This window comes from Dermacentor variabilis, chromosome 3 (assembly GCF_050947875.1).
Source record: "Dermacentor variabilis isolate Ectoservices chromosome 3, ASM5094787v1, whole genome shotgun sequence".
In the NCBI taxonomy this organism is placed as follows: domain Eukaryota; kingdom Metazoa; phylum Arthropoda; class Arachnida; order Ixodida; family Ixodidae; genus Dermacentor; species Dermacentor variabilis.
In genome coordinates, this window is record NC_134570.1 from 159,549,220 (window position 1) to 159,571,115 (window position 21,896).

Below are 21,896 nucleotides of genomic sequence, written 5' to 3' on the forward strand. Positions count from 1 at the left end.
CGCCTTACTGTATGTTTAGCGACTCCTGCTCCCAAGCATGAACGCACGGCACACCCCACATGAAACATTCCGCTAAGGCGAATAGTTTGGGAATTAAATTTCTTAGCCCGCACATTCGTGCAATTATTTCATGGGGTGTTGATAGAGCTGCAGCCGACAATTCTGCGGCGCAACGCATCGGGTACATGAGCTCGGGCTACTGGATACCGGAGCATTCTTTGCCATTTGCGCCCAGTCAAGTCGGCGGAAAAAGAGGTCTCTTCAGGCATATGACACCCCCACCCCCTCCCACTGGCCCCTTGCACCCGGGGCCCACGGCCCCCCGGCCACCCCTGTTGCTACGCCACTGGTGTAATGTGTTGTGCCGAGCGTGCGGGAACGCACAAGAAACAATTGAAAACATAGTTCTGAAATGTGATCACGTCGCCACGAACCTTCCTGGGACTTCCTTGCGGGTAGTACTCAGCTTTGATGGGGCCTCAGGACAGGTACAGTCAACAACAATCGCAGGGACGAAGCGACCTCTCGAACACTGGAAAGCGGTGGCAACGAAACGACAAGAAACAACCACCAGTCAGCAGACGCCACAGGCGTACGTCGGATTCTTTACTGTGACATGCTATGACAGACTTACAGTGGTCCATCTCTCTCTCTCTCTCCCCCCGCACGCCTTGATATTTCATGTTCCTTACTGTCCTCTTTTTGTGCCCTTCTTTTCTGCTGTTCTACCCCTCCTTTTTTTCATTCTCTTTATTGCTAGGATATAAATTGTTCGTCCGCCCCATGCAAAAAAAAAAGCATGTCATCATCATCATCATCATCATCATCATCATCATCATCATCCGCTAACTGCGGACCATTGCGGACTAGAGTAAATCTATGCCAAGAGGTAGACACGTATGCAGTGCCTGTGGAAAGGAGGAGGAAACGGCTGAACATCTGATATATTTCTGTGAAAGGCGTCGTCCTACACTTCAAAGCAACGAGGATTATTTTTTCAAAGCATTGGGGTTTAGGGACAGTGAAAGCAAAAGAGGCTTAAGCGGGCACGTAGAAATAACCAGACGGAGGTTATCTGTTGGTAGTTAACATCTAGGCAAGAGTGCAATTTTACCGTCCACTAATTACAAAATATATTACTAGCCACGGCTAAGTGGCCTGTGCCGCCGCCTGATGTAAGGTTTCAGCCTTAATTATCCGTGCCTACATCCGTCCATCGAATAATGGGTTGGGTTATTTTTTTTCTCGATTCGGCGGCACTGTCGTTCGTCGCTTTAGCTTTAGCGCGCTACAGGAATATTCCCGCACCTTTACCTTTGCGAGGAATTTTGGGAACGAACCGCATGTTGGTCACATATGCGGTCACATACAGGGTCCCGAATATTTGGCTGCGCGTGTTCAAAAAAAAAAAGATTTTGCACTCGCCGCTACACTGTTCTTGCTCGCATCTTGCAGAAAGCTCGTATCTTGTTGTCGACTTCGTTTAGTGTAACACTTGGCACGATTAGTCGCCTGCTTTTTTACAACAAAAATGAGAAACTGCTTTCGCCTATGGGAAAAATGGCGTCTGAAAAGCCGGCCCTGGCACAGACTTGTGTCGCCGCCTGCCGGCCGCAGCAGAAAGGAACTGCTGCCGCGTAAGCGGCCGATTTCAAGATGCCGTTTCGTCTGCTAAGCAGCTCCTTCCTGCTGCTGCCGGCAGGCGGCGACACACGTCGAAACGCAGGAAAAAGAACCAATAACAGTGAAGGAGAAGAGAAATGCAGCCATAATGAAGCACAGAGCGCAATGGGAATACGAGGTGCCCGGAGTATGTGGAAAGGTGTAATGGTTCCAGGACTTAATATGAAAATGCGGTTGTTTGATTGAAATCAGGGGCACAATCAGGACTCGATAGCAACCAAAGGTCAGTTGGACGCCTCGCATTGAGCGTTCACGAGAACACTACAAATGGAGCTGTGCAGTGTGATATGGGCGGGACTAGTTTTGTACTGAGGGAAGCTCGCAGTAAAATTGATTATGAAGGACGACTGAGGAATATGGAAGAAAGTAAATGGGCTGGGAGAGTGTTGAGGCATCTGTACAGGAAAAACATTGATTCACAGTGGAGGAAAAGAACTAGGAAGCTTACCAACAAGTATGCAGCCTGTAGGGTGGACAACACAGCAACAAAGAACGTCAAGCGAAATGTCAGAGAGGCTGAAATAATCTCATGGGTGGCGGCAATGGAAAAGAAACATGCCATGAGTATCTACTTAAACGGACACTAAAGGGGGAAATGATTTCTTCTGCATCCTTAAATTACCCTTTTACAACACCAAAAACACCGCTCTTACCGCGATAATACACTTTGTAAGCATGAGAAAGCGCAAAAGCGAAATACACGTGGCGACGCCTCCTTGAAGTTCCCGCACCAGGTCGCTGTGACGTCATGGATGTTGATAGCGATAGGGCCTATTTACTTATTTAGCGGTACATATTGGCTGTGTTGTGTTCTAAAGGAATCAAATATTAAACATGGGAAGTTTGGGGAATCTTTACTGAGCCAACGCGGCCCAAATACGAAAACATACTTTAGAATTCCTGACGTCACACTGACGTACCGGCGTCGGGGTTTCGGCGCCAAATTCAAATACTGATACTTTGACCTTCATTTTCTCATATAATATTCTAACTATTATTCTGAAATGACCGCCTGAGGAGTTCACATAGAATGCTTTATCAGTCTAAACTGATTTATTGTTTTTCTTTAATGTCCCTTTAAGAGGAAAAAACGAAATCAGGAAAGAAACAATTTATGATAACTCAAAGGGAAGCTCATTACTTTTCGAAGCGAGTTCGGGATGCCTTAGAAGACGCACCTATAAAGCGAGACATAAGAAGGAAGAAGAAGCATGTGCTTGCTGCGGTAAAGCTAGGGAAACAATGGAGCATGTTTTATTAGAATGTGACAACTTCTGCCCAGCGGTCGATTTAGGCACCACTGGCCTCCTTGAAGCCCTTGGGTTCAGCGAGGGCATTGGAAAAGTAAACATTTCCGCAATAGAGATTAGTAAGAGGCGAACTTAGAAGATTGGTGGAAGAAGAGTAGGGAAAGGACAAAAAACGGAGACGTACAAAAGCAAATTTCGCAATAGGGGATCAGAAATTTGGTTGTGGGAGTTCATAGTGTTTGGTTTTCTTTTTTCCTTGTTTAACCTTGGTAGGAAATTAAGCAGTATAATAGCAAGAGCTTGGTAGCGCAACCCCCGCCCCGTCATAACATCCATCCATCCAGGGCTTCGTGATCCAGGGCCGACTTTTCAGACGCCATTTTTCCCATAGGGGAAAACAGTTTCTCATTTTCGTCTTAAAAACAGGCGACTAATCGTGCCAAGTGTTGTAATAAACGAAGTCGACGACAAAATGCGATCGTTCTGCAAATGTTGAGCAAGAACAGTGCAGCGATGAGCGCAAAATCTCTTTTTTAAACACGCGCAGCCAAAAATGCAGGACCATGTGCTGCGCGAGCGCGAACGGTGCGTGCATATATATGTGCCTGGTACGCGCTCTCGCTGAATTTCGCAGATCTAAAGACGACGGTTGCAACGACCCATCGAAATAATTTTATCCAGCCGCAAGAGAACGCTGGTATGTCTTGAGTAAATGATTGCAGAGAGCGGCATGCTTTTGAAACAGCTGTCGTGGACTTGCGCAAGACAGCTGAGCATGGCGTACTAAATTGAGCAAGTTTTGAAATAAGGAGCGCAGGCGTTGCTGTTGTATTTGCCGTCTTCCAGACGCATATAGGGCACAGAGAAAAAGGAAGTGAAATTGCTTCTATTATTACTTTCAGTTCAACCGCCAATGTTCGCATGCACCCTGCGCGCCCTGGACGCTCGCTCGATCGGCTGAGTGGCGCGTCAGTTTTCGATTGATTTTCGAGTTTCGCTCCGCATCTCGACAGACGTGAACAGGCGAGAGTTCGCGCGCTTGTTCTTACTGCTGGCGCCGCTGGCTGGCGCTGCTGCTGGTTGCGGAGCATGGGATTGTGGGAAGTGTGGTGGTGACAAACGAATGTGTCCGTCTTTGAAACTCGGGTGTTTTTGGGAATGAATGAATTACTAGGCACAGCCAGGTGAGTGAAATCCAGAGACGTTTGACCGCTGTTTGCGCTTTCGCGAGCCTCGTCGCTAGAACTCAGCGCGCCCGCCGAGCCGTTGTCTCCGTGACCGACCGGGCCCGTCCGCTTGATAGGGCTGCCTGCCTGCCGTCTCTGCCCCTAGGCCTAAAGACACAAGCGGGCACCCGAGCAACGGGCTCGCTGCTGACAAGCATCTCGGGGCCGTCTCGCGTCAGTTTGTGTGCGCGAAAGCGCGGCGTTGCCGCCCGAGACGGGCCGCTCAAGTTTAGGCGATGTCTGCTCGCCACGCCGCGCCTGTCAGCGAGTCGGAGGTTTCGTTGTCGGCGGGGAGTGCACGGATACTCGCGAGAAAGGAGAGTTGCCGTGTAGCCAGCCTACGCAAACAGGAATTGTTTTTTTGCTGATTCTGGCCCGCGTGCCAACAATCGGTTTTTCTCGGCCAGTGAACGTCTCGCTGTGCTCGTTTTCTCAACACCGCCGCCGCTGACAGCGTACTACAGTGCGCGCGTGGTTCTCGACCGCGCAAAAGTTACGGAAGCAGCAGCCAGTAGTTGCGAGCGGGTGGGGTGGGGGAAAAGAAATTGAGGAGATATACTGCTACGGGACGAAGCAGCGGCAACCTTCTCGGCCGGCGTTGGTTCGCTCTTGACGTCACCGGGATTCGTTAGAGCAGCTGTTGGCGATGGCGAGCTAGAAGCGAGCAATAACACTTGCGTAACTGAACGGCCGGTTGTCCCCGAGTCTGGGTCATCTTGTCGGGAAAATACACGCGGCGCTGTCGCGTTTGGGAGGTGGGGGTGCCGGCCCGATGCCGTGTAGTATAGTACGACGTGCTTCTACGCCTAATTGGCGACGGGCTCGGGGAGAGGCCGTGTGTGTGTGTGCGCGCGCGCGGTAAGCGTGCGCCAGACATCGAGTCGAAGTTTCGCTTAGATCGGTGCGACGGCCGCCGGCTGACTGTGTGTCGTCCTCCCCTCCTTCTGGTGTCCAAGGTGGAGGCAACAGCCTTGAGCCGGACCGCCGACTCATCGACCCCCGTCAGGTTGAACGGAGAGGAAACCGAACCGCCCCGGATTACGCGGAATACACAACCTCCCGGACTATGAAAATGGTGTTGTCTCAAAGGCAGAGGGAAGAGCTGTGAGTATGCCTCTTGTGTTCGCTATAAAAGCCCGTTCCCTGTTGTGCTGTCAGTAATGTTTGTTTTGCTGCTGCGGCCCCGGCGCTGCCCATCTGGCTGGCCTCCACCTAGAGCCCCTGTGGCGATCCGCTCGAGCGAAGAGACTTTAGCGCTCCCACAGGAGCGCGATGACTCTTGTGTGTGCTGCGGTCTCGCATGGCTTGACGGCTCTCCGAGTTGGTGTGTGTGTGTGTGTGTTGATCACGCGGCTTTTTCTTATGTTCCTTTCCGCGCAGGGGGCAGGCGACCTTTCCAGTTACCGATGCATGCTTTCGCCGCGTTTGCTATTTCTTTTGCTTTACAACTCGACGTCTGCTGCATCGTACAGCCACAAGTGTTCTTGCACGCGAATGCATACCTCTCCGAGTATTGTAATCCCAAGCGACAAACCCGCCGGAGAGAGAGAGAAAAAAAAAAGTTCTATAACTTTGCTCTGAACCGGTTACCGAAGGAGAAGGAAGGATTAACGGGCGGAATGGATTGTTTTTTCGGCGTTGTGGTGGAGACAACGCTGCGGGACCGAATACTCCCTCCCCCTTCGAGACTGGACGGAGGCGCCTCGTTAAAAAATTGTGGTCGCTCACGCGTGAACGACGCGGTTGTAAGGCATGCGGTAAACCTGCCCATGTGTGAGAGAGAAAAATACCTGCGGTTCCTACCGGGTGCACAGCCAACACCGACTGCCGTGTCAGTAGCCCTCCCTCAAGGTTATTTTTCCGTGCTTTCCGAGGGAGGGTTGATCCACCGAGCGCCCATTATTGCTTCAGGAAAACGTGGAGAAAGCCTTACCCAGTTAGCGCAAGGCCGTTTTGACTGGGCGAAACCTTCTGCTGTTGGACATCCGTGTTATGACGAAAAAAGTCAAATTTCTGCAGTTGCATGCGGCCTGCCCTTTCATGTTGTTCAATGCAGTCCATGCTTCAAGTGAAAGGAGTACGCACATGTATTTCCGAACTTGTCGAAACTCAGCCAGACGCTTCTCGCATTTAAAAGGATGACACTTGGCTACACACATTTGCAACATTTGCAAGAAATGTAAATTTGTTATGAAAGTTTGTTTCTAGTGCATACTGAGGTGCTGCCCACATTATCGTGATATCTTGACACAGAGCAAAGCCTGCTGATGTGTTGCAGTAAGGCCAGATATGGTGACATTGTTTACGAAAGAACAAGCAAGTGTTTGTTCAAACTGCGCTCACACGTGGTAGCTGCAGTGATCGCAGGAACGGAGTGAGGCAGTGCGTCATGACACGAGACGTCTACCTCCTGCGTACGGAAACTGGTTCATAATACAAGTATCAGAGTAAATTATTTGGGGTACTTTGACGCTTGCCAATATTTTTGCTAGGGCTTAGATGGTTTGTGTGCGCCTGCTAACTCTCGAATTTATTGTAAAGTTTACGAAGTTGGGCTCATTTCACAGTTTTATGAATGTTGTCATGTTGTACAAGAAATATTTTTTTCACAAAAATGTTTGAAAGGTGTCGAAAGATGGGGCAAGAAAGATTGGAGAAAGAAAAATGCCCACAGGAAGGAAATTGCAATGCTACCTGCACTGCCATTTTGTGGCAATGCTTGCTAGTTGCTACTAGCTTGCTTGCTAGTAGCAACTACTTTGCTACTGGCACTTGCTTTGAGCGAGTCTATTCAGACAACTTTTTGAAGCAGGCTCAGTTGGCAAAAGCAATCTCACTAAAGAAGTCACTAGGATAAAAACATTATTGCTTCTAAGCTGGGGCTGTGCCTAGCTTGTTGCTCCTTACGTTCTATGTGTAGATGTAAATAATCGTCAATTAAGTTGGCGTGTATCCCACGAAAGGTGCATGCTCAGGGCAAGCAAACAAATATGCATACTAATTGTTCTTTTGGAAAGTAGTTACACATGTGAAATGATATATACAAGAAGACTGCAGTGTTGTCTATTACCTGACCATACAAGAAAAGTTAAGATTTGTTGTTCCTAAACAACTTTTACGTAACAAGGGGAAGCACTCTAGTCCACCTTAAGTGCTTCTTGATGAATTGCCATAATGCATGTTCATGGTTTAGTGTGTGAAACCGGCAGGTTTTTTTTCTATGTGCTTGCATGCATGCCAACAATTTCGTATAGGAGAGAGTCGTGCTGTAGTTAGTAGTGTTAAGAAAGAGGCATGTGCTCATAATTAGATGCAAGCAGTTATATTAGATCAATGCATAAGAATGAGTACCAGACAATAGTGACAGGTAAAATATTAGCAAGGGCAGCTGGCCAATGAGAAACACTTCTTGTGTTTGAAAAGCAGTGAATTCGGCTCCTGATCAGCTAGGCATGTTGACAAGTGCATTTTGCATCAAAGCGGGAGGCTCTTCAACATCCTTAAAGGATCATGAAATCAGTCTGTCACAGCAGTTCTTCATGGCTTTTTAATCTGTTGGATAAATTCTTGTTCTTGAAGATACTGGTATGACCGCCCCTTTCTGCAGTACGCCTTTGTTGTTCAAAGCCATTCCTGAAAAGTTAATGGACAAATAAAGGTGAAAGGATTATGAATTGTTTTGTTTGCATTTTGTTTCATTTGGGGGAAGCAGGAGGGGATTGTGAGCAGGAAGATAGCTGTGGACATTTCTATCAGATGTTATATTGTACAGAACTGGAGTAACCATGCATTGCACAGGGCAAATGAAATGATTGAACGAAGCGCTGAAACATTCAGCACAGCGAAATTGGCGCTTTGTCTATGTTTGTTTTGCCTTTCCTGTCCTCTGTGCTGTTATTCCACATAGCTTTAGCATGTGCCGACTAGCCCAAATTGGCACCCTTTTGTTGTTCAGAGATATCATGCATTCTTTTTTTTTTCTGTCTAGAATCGTACAACTGTCAGGTCAGACATCAACTTTCAGGGGCATTGACTGCCTTTGTAGCTCTGAAAGGCTTTAGGGATGCCAAATTTTGGTTTACTGATGAGTGAAGCATTGTTGCAAGAACTCTATTCCCATTTATTTGGTGTTAAAATGCTGGTTACTAGCAGAGAAAGTGCAAAGTCTTTTTTTTAATTTTGCACCCCAAGCCGTAACGCTATTACGTCAGTGTGACATCAAGGCTTCTAAAGGTCTCTGCATGTGGGCCGTTCTTGGGGAGAATGAAATGCTGAAAACTTTTTCACAATGCAAATTAACCCTTGTTCATCTGTACGCTATTAGCAAGTCTCAAGCAGATGCTGTGAAAATGCGTGATGACATGGTGAGATGGTGTAGAAGCTTCGAAAATGGCATTGCCACTTGCATTTTGCTTTAATTTCTTTTTTGGCTTACCAAGCTGTTGCACACGGTAAGGCTGATCATTTCAATGTCCCAGAAGTATAAGCTAACAATCAGACTTAACATTCTCATGTCCCTTCAAGACATTTAAAATGCCTAGAGGGCAGCATAGGCCATCCTTTGCAGTTTTCGTTTGAAAGACAGAGAACCTACTACGGTTTGCGTAGGTTTTGCTTTCTGTGCTATCAGTATACTTACCTGTTGACCTGCAGGACTAGGCTAGGTAATACATTTACTTTTAACCACTCATACAAACTTGCTGGCTTGCTTCTTCATGCTTCCTGCAGGAAGGTGGTTTCATTTGTTTTTGTGTGTGCCTTGCTGTGTCTGTGCCTTAGAAACCGCAACCCATACCAGTATGCACTTCGAACTCACCTAAGAAACAGCACCCTTTAAGCTGTTTGGACAGGCCAACGTGGGTGCAGGCCAATCTCTCATCTTGCAAAAGGTGATGGGAGCGGAGAGCGCAATTTACCTCTAATGGCCACAGGCCAGTCTCCGCTTAAAGTGCGTGGCTTCCAACAGAAGCATTTGATGCTTGCTCATTTTTCTCCCACTGCCATTGTGTCTTGACACAATTTGGGCTCAGTACAGTGTTGCTTGCGGATCTCCTTTAATCTTTCCTGAGCATCTTTCTTCTGTGCGTCGGTATTTGCCTCGGCTCTTCTCAGAGTGTGCAGAAAATTGTTCACTCCCCCCTCCTTCTCCTCACCGGAGGACAATGGGAAGGCCGTCGGAGGTGCTTAGGGCCAAACACCTCGGGTGTCCCCCCTCCCTGGCTCCACCCCTGGTCTCCTCTCACGCTTATCTTTCTCGTTCAGAAAGAAAGAAGGGAACGCTTCACAATAGGATGGGGGGAAGGGGGGACTGCTAGACACCTTTTTCTTTTTCTCCTTCTGGTTATGGAGCTATGTGTTGAGGACTCCCCTGGGCTGGCTGCCTATAGACCAGTTCATGAATCGTTTTAGCGAACCTCTTGCTGGGTGTCCCTGCAGTGTTAATCTGTTCATAAGTAGCCCGTAATTTCATGCACATGTTATGAATGTGCATGGAACATGTGCACATGTTATAAACATCTGTAATCACGAATGGGCAAAGCAAAGTTCATTGCCACCTACTGGCATGAACTTTGCTGTGCGAGATGACCGGAAATATGCATAGATTGGCTGCATACCATGTTTGACAAGTTTATCATGTACGTTTATCTAGTTCTGACAGCTAAATACAAAGCCTACATCTCTGTTGTATGAATGACAATGTCTTGTAATCTGTGCATTTGGAGCTGCTTTTATTATGTTTCCTTTTATAAACTGGCAAAATCTGAGACTGCCTGTGTGATGCAGCACTAACATATATATATATATTTTTTTTGCTTGAGTCTAACTTGGGTCTTTGTGAATTTACTGCCATATGCTGGGCATGTTCTGTTTGGCTTTTTGTGATGCCTGGGCTGGGATGATGTAATATTGTATTCCAGTGCCACTCTTTTTTATGCTATGTCGGTGGCCAGCGTAGCACTCTGCCCGCATTACCGAGATCAGCTCGTTGTAAATGGTAGATAACAGTGGCGTAGGATCGAGCAAAAGGAATTCTACATTATACCAGCCATGTTCATTTTATGCTGAAGTTTATCGCTTTTATTCCTGCATCATAAACAAACAAGCATTCAAACTGACTCGTGCATATTTCTTAACTTTACTATTGAGATCCTTGCTTCTGAACATAATTCATATTTCAACCAACTAACTTGAATGAAAACTTTTCTGGTTAATTTGATGATGCTAGTGACGGAGAGCTTGAAGTTTTCAGAAATAGTTCTTGGGACATCTGCAGAATTCACTATATACAGCACAAAGCATTTCTTCTAATAAGGACAGTTACACTATAATTTAAAAAAAAGTGGAATTATACTCAACATTTTGCCTCCAAAGGCACTCTTAATACAAAGCAGCTCATAAGATTTAAAGTTTTTGGCTGAACACTGGTCATTTTTAAAAAAGGCTATATTTGCCATCGTTTTAGACCCACTTAGACTCAGCTAGTTTAGGTTTCAAACTGTAAGCAGCATAAAAAACATGCGTAATTGAGATGACAAGAGTGTTGGTGTTGTTCATTCCAACCCTTTCAACCTTGCCCTATACTTTCCATGTGGTGTAAGCTGATATGATGTGTAATTACTCGATTAGAAGTTATTGAGAGTACTAGTTTTCTTCAATAGGGCTGCCTTTGATAATCTTGCTGCCATGGAATATTTGCAGACCGTCATTATGTTGGTGGAATCGGAGTACCGTGTTGCTAGCCTAGTTTGAGTACAGCATGAAAACAGGCTTGCAGGGAAATTGGGATTTGTAGTGCTGTTCAAATATTTGAAGGAACCTTGTAGTAAAGTGTGTGCTGAATGGCCACAAATAGTTTATGCTTGTGTCAGGTGATGTGTCTGGCGATGGGGCTCTGAAAAGTAGCTGCTGCCATTACACTTTCTCGCATAGCCAGCTGGGGCTTTGCAAACAGTTCATTGCCTTGTTGAATGAGTCATTCCATATCCTGCATCCGTGTGTGCACTTGTGACTGAGCTTTGGCTCTTGGGCAGCACTGATGTTGGCACGTAAGAGTGCTGTGGAAGTTTCGAAGGAAATGCTGGCTTCCCATGTGCCATTAAGGGAAAATCAGACATCCACCCGTTCGTAGCAATTGCTACAAAGGAAACAACTCTCACGGGCCAGTACTTGCAAGCAGCCGTGCAGTTCCGGCTAGTCTGTAGCTTTCGGTAGGCGCTTGAAGCTTTACAGCTCAGTGTTTATTTATTTATCTCACTTGTCACGATATGTAATTGCAGGATGTCAACCCTCAGGTAAAACCTAGAATTTTCAGGGAATTTGTTAGTTCTGAAAAAATTCCACAGAAAAAAATTGTGCATTGCCGTTCGTTTAAATCGAAGAAGTTGGTGCCTACAGTTGTTATGGTGAAGCTTGTGGTTTGCCAGAAGGAAGCAAAGTTCTCAACTAAATGCATGCAATCCACAATAGTGGTATATTTTGACCCCCCCTCCCCCCCTCCGTCCTTTCTTTTAAAGTGTGAGCCTGTACTGAGGGCTAAATTATTGCAGAACACATGATTCATTCAAATGTGATCATGCGTTCCACACCATTTACAGCTTACTATTATGATTGTTAAGTATTAAGGGCTGGCATGATAACTTGGCAAGCCATGAGCCATAGCAGTCAGAGCTGTGCACCCTAACCCGCATTTTGCGGTGAGTTGTGGTCATGACGGGTTCAGGCCAGTGGGCAGAGGGTCGATTATTTAACTGAAGGTGTTTATTCCCACTTTGGTTGTATACAACAGGCAGAACACGAAAGTTGCAGTGGCGGAACGTTCCACACAGCTGGGGCGAAAATTGGAAAATTGGGGAAGCACACAATGAGATACTGTGATGCTTCAGCTCGCCTTCCATGGTTTTGATCTCTGTCGGGGAGTGGTGAGTCACTCATGGAGGCCAGAGTGCTGCGGCGGGGGGGGGGACGATGGGTGGTGGTCTTCACGGCTGAGTTGAGGTGCAACCAGTTGCATGCTTGTCAGCCGAAAAACAAGGTCGCATAGGGGGAAACAGCACTTCACCCTGAGCTGTGAAGAGGGAACCTCCCCATTCTAATAAATGGGGAGGAGGCCATTCTGGTCATTTTGGAATGCGCATGCATAGCCACATCGTTTAAACATGATGGTTTGATTGTTGGACCAGACTTGATGTTTGGTTATAACAAGCAAACTTGCAGTGTGACTATACAACTGGATTGCACTATGTTTGTATATGTGTAGGTTATGGTGCTGCAAAAATTTCATCGCAGTTAATGCTCAAAGTGCTGAGTACCATTTTTGGCATTTGGATCGTACCGCTACCAGAGCAAGCTATGGCATTGTGACACTCCCCAGCCATATTTTGGGAGGCTGGCCACCTAGCTGCAGCCTTAGTTGGCAATAGTGGGCAAAACAGTTTTCTCTTGTCAATACTCACTTACCTGCATTCCAATCAGCTTGCTGTGTGTTACTGCAGTTTTGTCTATGAGAAACTATTCATGATTGTATTGCGCTTAGTGTTACACTGACAGAACTAATGGGCAAACATAACGAACAAAACGTGGACTTATGGACATATGTTCTTTGTGGTCATCCATTAGTTCCATCAGTGTAACACTAAGTGCAATACAATCATGAACGACCACCAAGTAGTCCCATTCATTGAACGACCACCAAGTAGTCCCATTCATTGCTTTAGTAAGTGAGAAACTATTGTTTCTTAACCCAGATAGGAAACTGATATTTCATCATTGCATGTTATATTTTGGCAAGCGATATGAATATGGTTCAATTTTGGGAAGTGAATTCTCAAATGTTAATTGTTACATTATGTACTTGTTAGTGCCACATAGTGCTGCAAAAACTACATGTTTGCTGCAAAGAAGGTCAATGAATTAATGTGCTTTGGTAACCATTACACCAAGGTCTTTGGTTTTAACGGAATAGTTGCATGTGAAATTTAAGACACTCATGCTACACTTCTTCTCAAGGCGTGTTGAGGTGAACTTCACTGGTCATTTTGGAGGAGCCATTCTCGTCCTTGAAGTGCTCAGATTGCCTTTGAACTCCACAAATGTGAAGCTGCCTGAGCGAAGCATGATGCTTTGTGCCAGACCACAGCAGTAGTGGTTGTGTGCAGTTGCTATCTTAATTTTCATTGAGTTTGTTTCTGTGGTCACCAGGGCCTACTTTTGCAAACATTTTCTTCTGTAGTAGGTTTTCTTTACTGGCCGGTATATTGTTGCCTGCCGCACGTGACATTGATTGGTGGAATGATGAGACATAGGCATCACTTGTGGATGCGAGAAAAAATTTTGACTACAGGCCTTGATCATAGGGTCTTAAAGAGTTGCCACAGTTGTCATGTCCTCACTTTAAAGGAGTGCTGTGACAGTTTTACTTATCTTTTATTGCGTTAAATGAAAATCCAAATGCTCCGTATCCTACAAGAAAAAGAAAGGCAGGCATCAAGATGCACGTTAAATACCCTCAGGTGGTCTAAATTACTCTGGAGTCCCCCATTGCGGTGTGGCACATAATCAGATCATGGTTTTGGCATGTAAAACCTCTGAGTTTATTTTTTTTAGGGCGGCCGTTGGAGTACTCTAAATAATGGAATATTCGTTCATATGCACCACTTGTTTTGATACTCGGGAGGCAAATATGTCCTGATACGATACGCTGGCTCATTCGTAATTTCTGCGGCTACCATGCAGCCAGTAGAAACAGTGGCAGTAGACAGTAGAAACAGTAAACATAGAGCCAGTAGAAACACATGCATTGCTTGTTCATGTTTTTATGAGCATTGCCACTGTACCTAGCATTAGTGCTACATGATGTCAGCAAGTATTGCTCTGTGTAGTGATGTCACAATGTTGGTGCCAAAGCCAGCATTTCAACGTGGACATTAGCATCAAATTAAAACATTTTATAAGTGTTTTCCAACCTTCATACTTGCAAGTGTGGTCCTTTTATGTGCAAGAAGTGCATGATAGTTTCAGCTACATTGACAATATGTGTCGGTGCTCATGTAAGCCATGTTTCACCTCTCATCATCATCATCAGCCTGGTTACGCCCACTCCAGGGCAAAGGCTTCTCCCATACTTCTACAACTACCCTGGCCATGTTGTCCCTGCAAACTTCATGATCTCATCCGCCCACCTAACTTTCTGCTGCCCCCTGCTACGCATCCCTACCCGTGGAATCCAGTCCGTAACCCTTAATGACCATCAGTTATCTTCCCTCCTCATTACATGTCCTGCCCATGCCCATTTCTTTTTCTTGATTTCAACTAAGATGTCAACTCACGTTTGTTCCCTCACTCAATCTGCTCTTTTCTTATCCCTTAACGTTACACCCATCATTAAGGGATAAGAAAAGAGCAGATTGGGTGAGGGAACAAACGCGAGTTAATTTCACCCCTAGTTTCACCCCTAGTTTTACATAAAATGCTGAATCCAGATGAAGTATGATGGCAGAGTGTATCCAGCCGAAGTTTGTGCTTCAGTGGCATTGCAAGGGGAACAATCTGCTACAGGACAAGCTCATGTGAAAAGACTATGAATGTTTAAATGATTTAATAAGAATATTTAATAAGCAGGGCATTGACTATCAAATTGAAATACCATTTTCTGCTTCTGAAAGTAAAAAAAAAGGGGGACGAGAAAACAGGACATAAAATAGTTTAGGAGAACCGACCATACAATTTTGTTCCACCTCACATTTGCTTATGCTGCCTTGTTGGTGACAGCCTGAGAACACATTGTCAAATGCGCCATTGTCCAACTCTGACGAGGGCAAGTGTAGATCCACCTGCCAACTGTTTGCTTTGCATGCTGTCACAGCACAAACTTCTCTCATAGTCAGTACCCTCAGAGATATTGCAGAGAGGGGGGCTATCCCTTTGTAGATATCTTTTATGGTCATAGCCCACACTATTAGCCATCATCACTATTTTAGTACTTCTACATTTTAAGCACTTTACACTAATTTACTGTCTCATCGACTGGTTCATACCACATCTTTGCACTCTTTGTCCATTCCTGGCCCTTGAGCCACAAGCCCGCCCAGTATCATCATTGTTATCATCAGAATCTTCAAGCGCTTGGGATCCTCTGGAATATCATATACTATCCATCTCAAATGAAATGCTTAACCTGGAGTGCGTGATGCGAAGCATAAACTGAACATGCGCAGTGTGCACTGTTGCCTAGTCATCACCGTAGGCAGGTGTGCACATCCAGTTTATTTGTGCATCGGGAATGGTTTCGGAGCACGGAGGCACTGCAGGCAGGTGCAGTGCAGTTGTGTGGGCAGAGCTTGCTCTGCACTCTTGGTTCGTCACCATGTGTAGTACTGATTGCTGATGTTGGTTTGGAATTGTTGTGCCAAAAGTCGGTGTAAAACTGTTAGTAGTACTGGTCGTCGTCTCTGAAACTGTTTCTTTCGTTGTGTGCAGCAACAAGGCGATTGCCGATTACATGGCATCAAATGGTTTCATGGAATCTCTTGAAGCATTCAAGAAGGAGACGGACATGGTGAGCCTCCTCTGTGGCACTATCTCTTGGAATGCGAGGACCAGTGAGTCCCCAGGCATCAATTGTAATGCTAACTAAAACTAAATTTAACGAGGCTGGAGAAGAAATGCAGTGCTCTTTCCCAGTGGCTCAGTTTTGTTTCCTGAACGTTAAGGGACCCTGCAAAACTTCTTGTGCATAGTAAACAAGCCTGTTCAGTGTGTTGACAGTGCTGTCAGAAACATTTGGTTAACAAATGCAGCCACCTCAAGTTGGAGGCATAGCTGCAGTGAGTACAGACATTGCACAACAGTCACGCAACAAACATGTCACAAGGAGTGGCTGCTCCTTTATAAAACATTCAGGCATGCCACTGTTAAACACCTAGGTTGCTTCATATTGCGGTGTGAAAAAATTAAGGCATAAGAAAATATAATAGCAGAAAGAATTTATATACAAAGCATCAATTTTTTGTGTCCAATGGGCCAAGGAACTTGCGTGTGTTGCAGGCACGTCAACAGAAACAAGCATGCACAGGGATCAGCTGAATATTATTCCTGTGCAATCTCATCTGAGGCTGCCAGATCTCCAGTGTGCATGCTAATTGTGATGTGCTGATGGACATGTGCTGATGGACATGATGGCTATTGATTTCTTCAAATTGTTATGACAAAGCCATCATTAAAAAGTGCAGAGCACCATCTTTAGAAAGCAGCAGCTATTAGGAGTCTAAGTGCGGACACATTGTTATATTTTTACTGCATAGCAAGTAGTAGTTCCTGAATGACTTTTGTGGATACTGGGCCAAATTGTGTGGTCATCTCTTGTTAAAGTAAAAAAGAAAAAACCTAGCTGCTATATTTTTTTTCTGATGCGAAACATTTTGGAAAACACTGTTAAGAGGCTGTATGACATAGTGCTGCACCCCATACAGCTTTCTCAGCAAACAAGACTCTTCTTAAATTGAACACATTTCGCTTTCTTCCTTAAGGTTCAGTTTAATGGCTCAAATCACTTGCTTTGTATATGAGACCCACCAGAGGGCTACCCCTTCCAGAAGGCTCCATCACTTATAGTTCCATGTGGAAAGTACAGTGTAGCGTAATGTTTTTATCCAAGTTGGCCACGGGATGGATGTGTGCTGTCCCATTGCTGATGCTGTTTCCTCAGTCGTGACTGTTTCTTAATCCATTTTTTTTTGCCCACCCTTGCTGTGCAGCCTGGTGACATAGACAAGAAGTATGCTGGCATTCTTGAGAAGAAATGGACATCAGTAATCAGGCTGCAAAAGAAGGTGGGCATTGTCCTTAACTCATTAGCACTAATGTTCTTAAGTTAGTTGCTGCAGGACTGCCTCAGATAGTTTAGTTAGGTTAACTTTCGTTTTGGTCTACTGTTGATTTTAGTGAAAGGGCTTTTTGGTTCAGGGAAATGACTACTAATGAAAACTGTGTTAACCCATTAGTACCCAGTGAATCCTTGAAAGTACAGTAGCATGTTTATTTGTACATAATTTTTGTACACCGTTTTTCGTAGAGTGGTATTGCCAAGACGACCACCTAATAGCTTTTTGTTAGCCATAAGATGTCTTTGATTGCCAAACTTGAAGGGCTGAACATCTTGAAGGGGCAGCGCAAAAATATGATGACAGAAGGCAGGAACACACAGGACAGCGCTAAGGTGTTCCTGCCTTCTGTCATCGTATTTTTGCGCTGCCCCTTCAAGATGTTCAACCAGTACCAACTCGCCCAAATGTCGATCCTTCTATTGAAGGGCTGAACATAGTGGGTACTGCTGTGTGTGCAACTTATTTTTATGAGGCCTGCAATATGCTTCTCGTGGCTGATTTTTATGTACAAGTTCAAAAAAGTGCCGTAAACAATGAATGCATGACATTGCATATCACTAATGTATCTTCATAGTGTTGCAAGTAAATGGTTGCAGGTGTACATTATAAAGTACGCTGAGCATATATGTATAGTAGAAGGGCATGCTTGTTCTCAAAGCATGTGCTATAGTTTCTTACCTGTATTTTGGTGAAATATTCTTTCCTGCCTACAATGACATTTACGGGTACAAAGAGAGAATAAGGATCACACCAACATTGTTATTATTTTGCCCTGTTCCTGCTGCCGTCAGAGATGACTGTGCTTTTGTTCCTACAGTCAATAAAGCAGCAAAAAAACATTGCAGGAAATTTAGGTAAATCAAAAACAGTAGAAATCTTTTGTTAAATTCTTGATAAAGAGGGATAGTTTACTTGTGCACGAATTTATTACAAATTGCATAGTGAAAGGCAGCAGGAAAGGACGAAGACAGTGTATATTCCTTTGCCAGACGAGATGAGCTGGGCTATAAATGTAAGGTAACTGCGAATTGGAAAACGGAGGTGGGAGCCATCTCATGATAGGTTAGAAAATGCTAACGAAAAGGTCAGTAAGCAAAACATGCAACATGATTTAAATGCAAAATTGACCGTCATTGCAGAGGGGACCACCATTCAACCAAGTACTCAATATTTGTCTTGTATGTCTACATCCATAATGAAATGCCACGTCTTCATCTGTATCAATTAAAATATTAGTACTGCAAGCATATCCGAACGCAACCCCCCCGCCTCATGACTTGCCTCGTTACCTGCTGTAGTCATATCATACACACTTGAATATTAAGAACCTCTCCCTAAAAAAGATGAAACGTCAGTGAAGTGCTACTTTTGTAGCTTCGCTTCACTTAGTTTGAATCATGTGCATTGAATCTGTGTAACTTCCTTATTTTCTTTATTTGTAAGCTTCTTGCGAAGCACTTCAGGATTCCTGCAACAGTCACCAGCAGGCACCGGTGGTTATTGGGTTATTGACACAAATGGATGGATCAAGCCCCCAACAGCTTCCATCGTGTAAAAATGGGGTTTTACGAGCTTCAGGTTCCTTTACGCAGGTGTCGATGCACGTGATAATAAAGAAGCTTCTTTTTTTTTTTCCCCCGCATTTCTCTTGCAGAAAAAAAAGCTACTGCAGTATTTCATTCTTTTTTCTCCCCCCCGCTGAGTGTCGTCACTGTGGTGTGCAGGTGATGGACCTGGAGAGTCGGCTTGCGGAGGCCGAGAAGGAGTACATTTCCGGTGCTCCCACCCGCGAGAAGCGGTCCCCCACTGAGTGGATTCCCCGTCCCCCCGAGCGGCACGCACTCACGGGCCACCGGTCACCGGTCACCCGAGTGGCCTTCCACCCAGTGTACAGTGTTGTCGTCTCTGCCTCCGAAGACGCCTCCATCAAGGTCATTGTCCCTCCTCCCCTGCTTGGCCCCTGCTGCTTTCGGATTGGCGCTGCCTCTCTGTACTTTTTGTACACGTACTGGCTGACAAATTCCCACGACAGTGATAGAAAATACAAAAGTGGCTAAGCTTCAGCACATCTGTTAATGTGCACCAGCAGCGTTTCGCAGTGCTTTTGGTTTCTTGGGACAGACACAATCTATATAGCATCCTTGTATGACTGTTTTGCATAATGTGGAAGAGAAGAGCAGAAAGTTACATAAAAAGACTCTCGGTGATATATTTTGTGTTATTTTGCTGTTGTGGATGAGATGTTTCTTTTCTTACCCAGCTTAAGCTAACACGGATGAGAATGTGGGAGGTTCTTTTTTAATTTTTTTTATTTCTCTTACTTGTGAGCCTCCCCCCTCCGTAGCTTTACCTTCAATACCACGGAAAGCTGTCCGTGAGTGTAGCAGGCCATTACTGCCGTGGAGACTTTTCCCACTGCTCTCATTTTCAACCAAAAGATAATGCATCACATGGCATGAATGGAATACATAGGCATGAGTCATGTACTTCGATGTAAAGATTAAGTCTCATACTTCTATTTTTAAAAATGGGACATAAATATTAAGCGGAAGGGCGTGGCAGCACATAGGAAGCACAAAGATACACAAATAAAACCTAGTTTGACTTAACCTTATGTCACGCAAGTTGTAGTTACAATGTACGAAGTAGTTATTCTCTAGAAGGTAATAAACTTCACCGTGAAACGTGATGAGTGAGACCTCCGTGACTCCACTACTTGCATAGCCTATGCAGCATTGTACAATGTATTATGAAAAGGGAGTGCAGTAGCCACATAAGCAAATCTTAGCAGCAGTTGGAGTGGTAGAATTTGTGTTTTGGTTGACGCATGTTTGTACTGTGCGGAAAGGTGACCTCATTCCCAAGAAAATTGCAGTTGACAGCAGCATGCCACTTCCTCAATTCGAGTTCGTAGATCATTAATAGCAGAGTTAGGGCTTGTGGAAGTGTGGCCAGTGTGACTTCAAGGGTCGGCACACTACAGAACAGGCGTGAACAAGGAAACTGGCCTCACAAGGCATGTGTCTGGTTCCTTCGTTTGTGCCTGTCCTGTTCTATGCTTTTTCTTGAAGTGAATGCAATGCAGGAAACCCGTACTGGGCCAACCATTCTGGTGGCCATGCTTCTCGCGGTGCTTTAGTTGCTTTCAAGCTCAGAGGGCAATGCATTCTCCTTAATGGTAAGCCCCCTGAATAAATATAAAGGTAGCGTCATTTCTTCTTGCCCGGCCTCTCTGTCTCCTGGTCTCCTCGTAGCCCGCACTTTCCCTCGTTCCTCACCTTCGCAACTTGCTCTTTCAATTCGTTGTGCGCTTAGTACCCATTGAACTCTGTGTGCCATGTTGGTGTCCTTTTACACTATTAACACTTTCTGCTAGCAGTTTTCTGATGTATTCGGCATTTATTGTGTAGATAGTCCTTGGTGCAGTATGGTAGGCTTTGCTAGGCGGGCCAGAGGAACAAGAACTATTCTTTTTTTTGGGGTAAAAGGACTTTGCAGATGTGTTGAAGCAGGCGAAGGGAAAGCTGTAGTGCTTTTGATCTAAACAATAATTTGAACCCATCACATTCGCGGCTACTGTGGAAAGCAATTGCCAGCTCTAGCTTGGCTGTCTGCTTCGGCAGGCCCTGTGTAAAGCAGTGCTTGTGGAATCACGTGAATTGTTTTAAGCCTAGTTGGTGGTTTTAATCTTTTCTTACATTTTGTCGTAATCTTGCGCCAAGCAAGAGGTGAAGGTCTTGATAGCATGATTTGCTTGTAACCTATTTATATTACGTCGTTCTCTATTGTCTGGCGTTAAATGTTAATAGCGATACTGGGTAAAGAAAAAGAAATGTTTGATTGTAAGCGTACTCCAGTATTTTCAATTAAACGGCTCGACAAAATGAAATTGTTTATTGTGGTAGTGCACTTTTTGTAACAGGCTTGTGAGTGGCAGAAAAAATGTAAAGCTTATCACTACTTTGCTCAGCTATGTGGTTCACAGGCAGCAAATTTGTGAAACAGTATAGAAATGACCAGACAGAAAAGAATGTAATTCGCAGCTATGTTTGTTTAGAGAAGACAGTTACAGTGTTTAAGGTGGGTGCCAGTGTCCCCAGGCACACATGCACTGAAACCAGATTAGATAACAATGCAAGCTAAGTTACCGATATACATGCATATCCTAGAATACGTATACGCGATGAACTGATATTCATTGCTGCTCAGGCTCACAGACGTATCGCTGAAGTTCTTTCCTGTCCGGCCATTTCTTCATAAGCTCAATGCCCTCCTATCAGGAGCTTGCACGGGAAATAAAAACAAGCACCTTTGGCATGCAGCTGTGTTACTGTTGTGTCCACGAACATTATAGTATGTCATTTGTTAGAGCAGTTGGGGAATAAATTTTGCACAAGATTGAAAAAACAAACAAACAAAAAAGAAATACGACTCCTTATATTCGGAGTGCGTTGCAATGAAAATAGAGCAGATTGAACTTTCTCGACGTATACACAAGCGTAGGTCCATCCTTACTGTGCAGCTTTCGTAGCTCACCCGTATTTCACAGAATTCTCATCACGTAACACTTTTTTAATGCACTCTACAAAAAGTGATTTCAGTCCTTCGGAGTAGGAATCGCACAAAACAAAAGAAACACCCTATGCACAAATTTGCCGACCGTAGCGCGTGCACGCTGCCGGCCGTTCACGCTAGTCAAACAACTGCCCAAGGTCCTCCACATCGCATGATGCAAAATTAAATGCAAGAGGCGACCTCGTTCTTGCATTTTTGTATTCTTCAGACGTCGAAGCAGGGCACCATGCAAAAGAAACTTTGGCGGTGATGCTAGTGTCAGTGCAACTTGCGTGAAAGAC

General features: G+C 45.0%; 1 protein-coding gene across 1 annotated transcript in view; it reads left to right on the forward strand.

Moving 5' to 3' along the window:
* The first annotated feature begins 4,004 nt into the window (after positions 1 to 4,004).
* Positions 4,005 to 21,896, forward strand: part of Lis-1 (LisH and WD40 domain-containing Lis-1) — a 55,362-nt gene continuing 37,470 nt past the window's right edge. Inside the window, exons 1-5 of the mRNA XM_075686611.1 lie at positions 4,005 to 4,117; positions 5,116 to 5,263; positions 15,635 to 15,713; positions 16,912 to 16,986; positions 18,765 to 18,971. Coding sequence (XP_075542726.1) covers positions 5,226 to 5,263; positions 15,635 to 15,713; positions 16,912 to 16,986; positions 18,765 to 18,971 — 399 coding nt within the window. The 5' untranslated portion in view covers positions 4,005 to 4,117; positions 5,116 to 5,225. The remainder of the gene's footprint in view (positions 4,118 to 5,115; positions 5,264 to 15,634; positions 15,714 to 16,911; positions 16,987 to 18,764; positions 18,972 to 21,896) is intronic.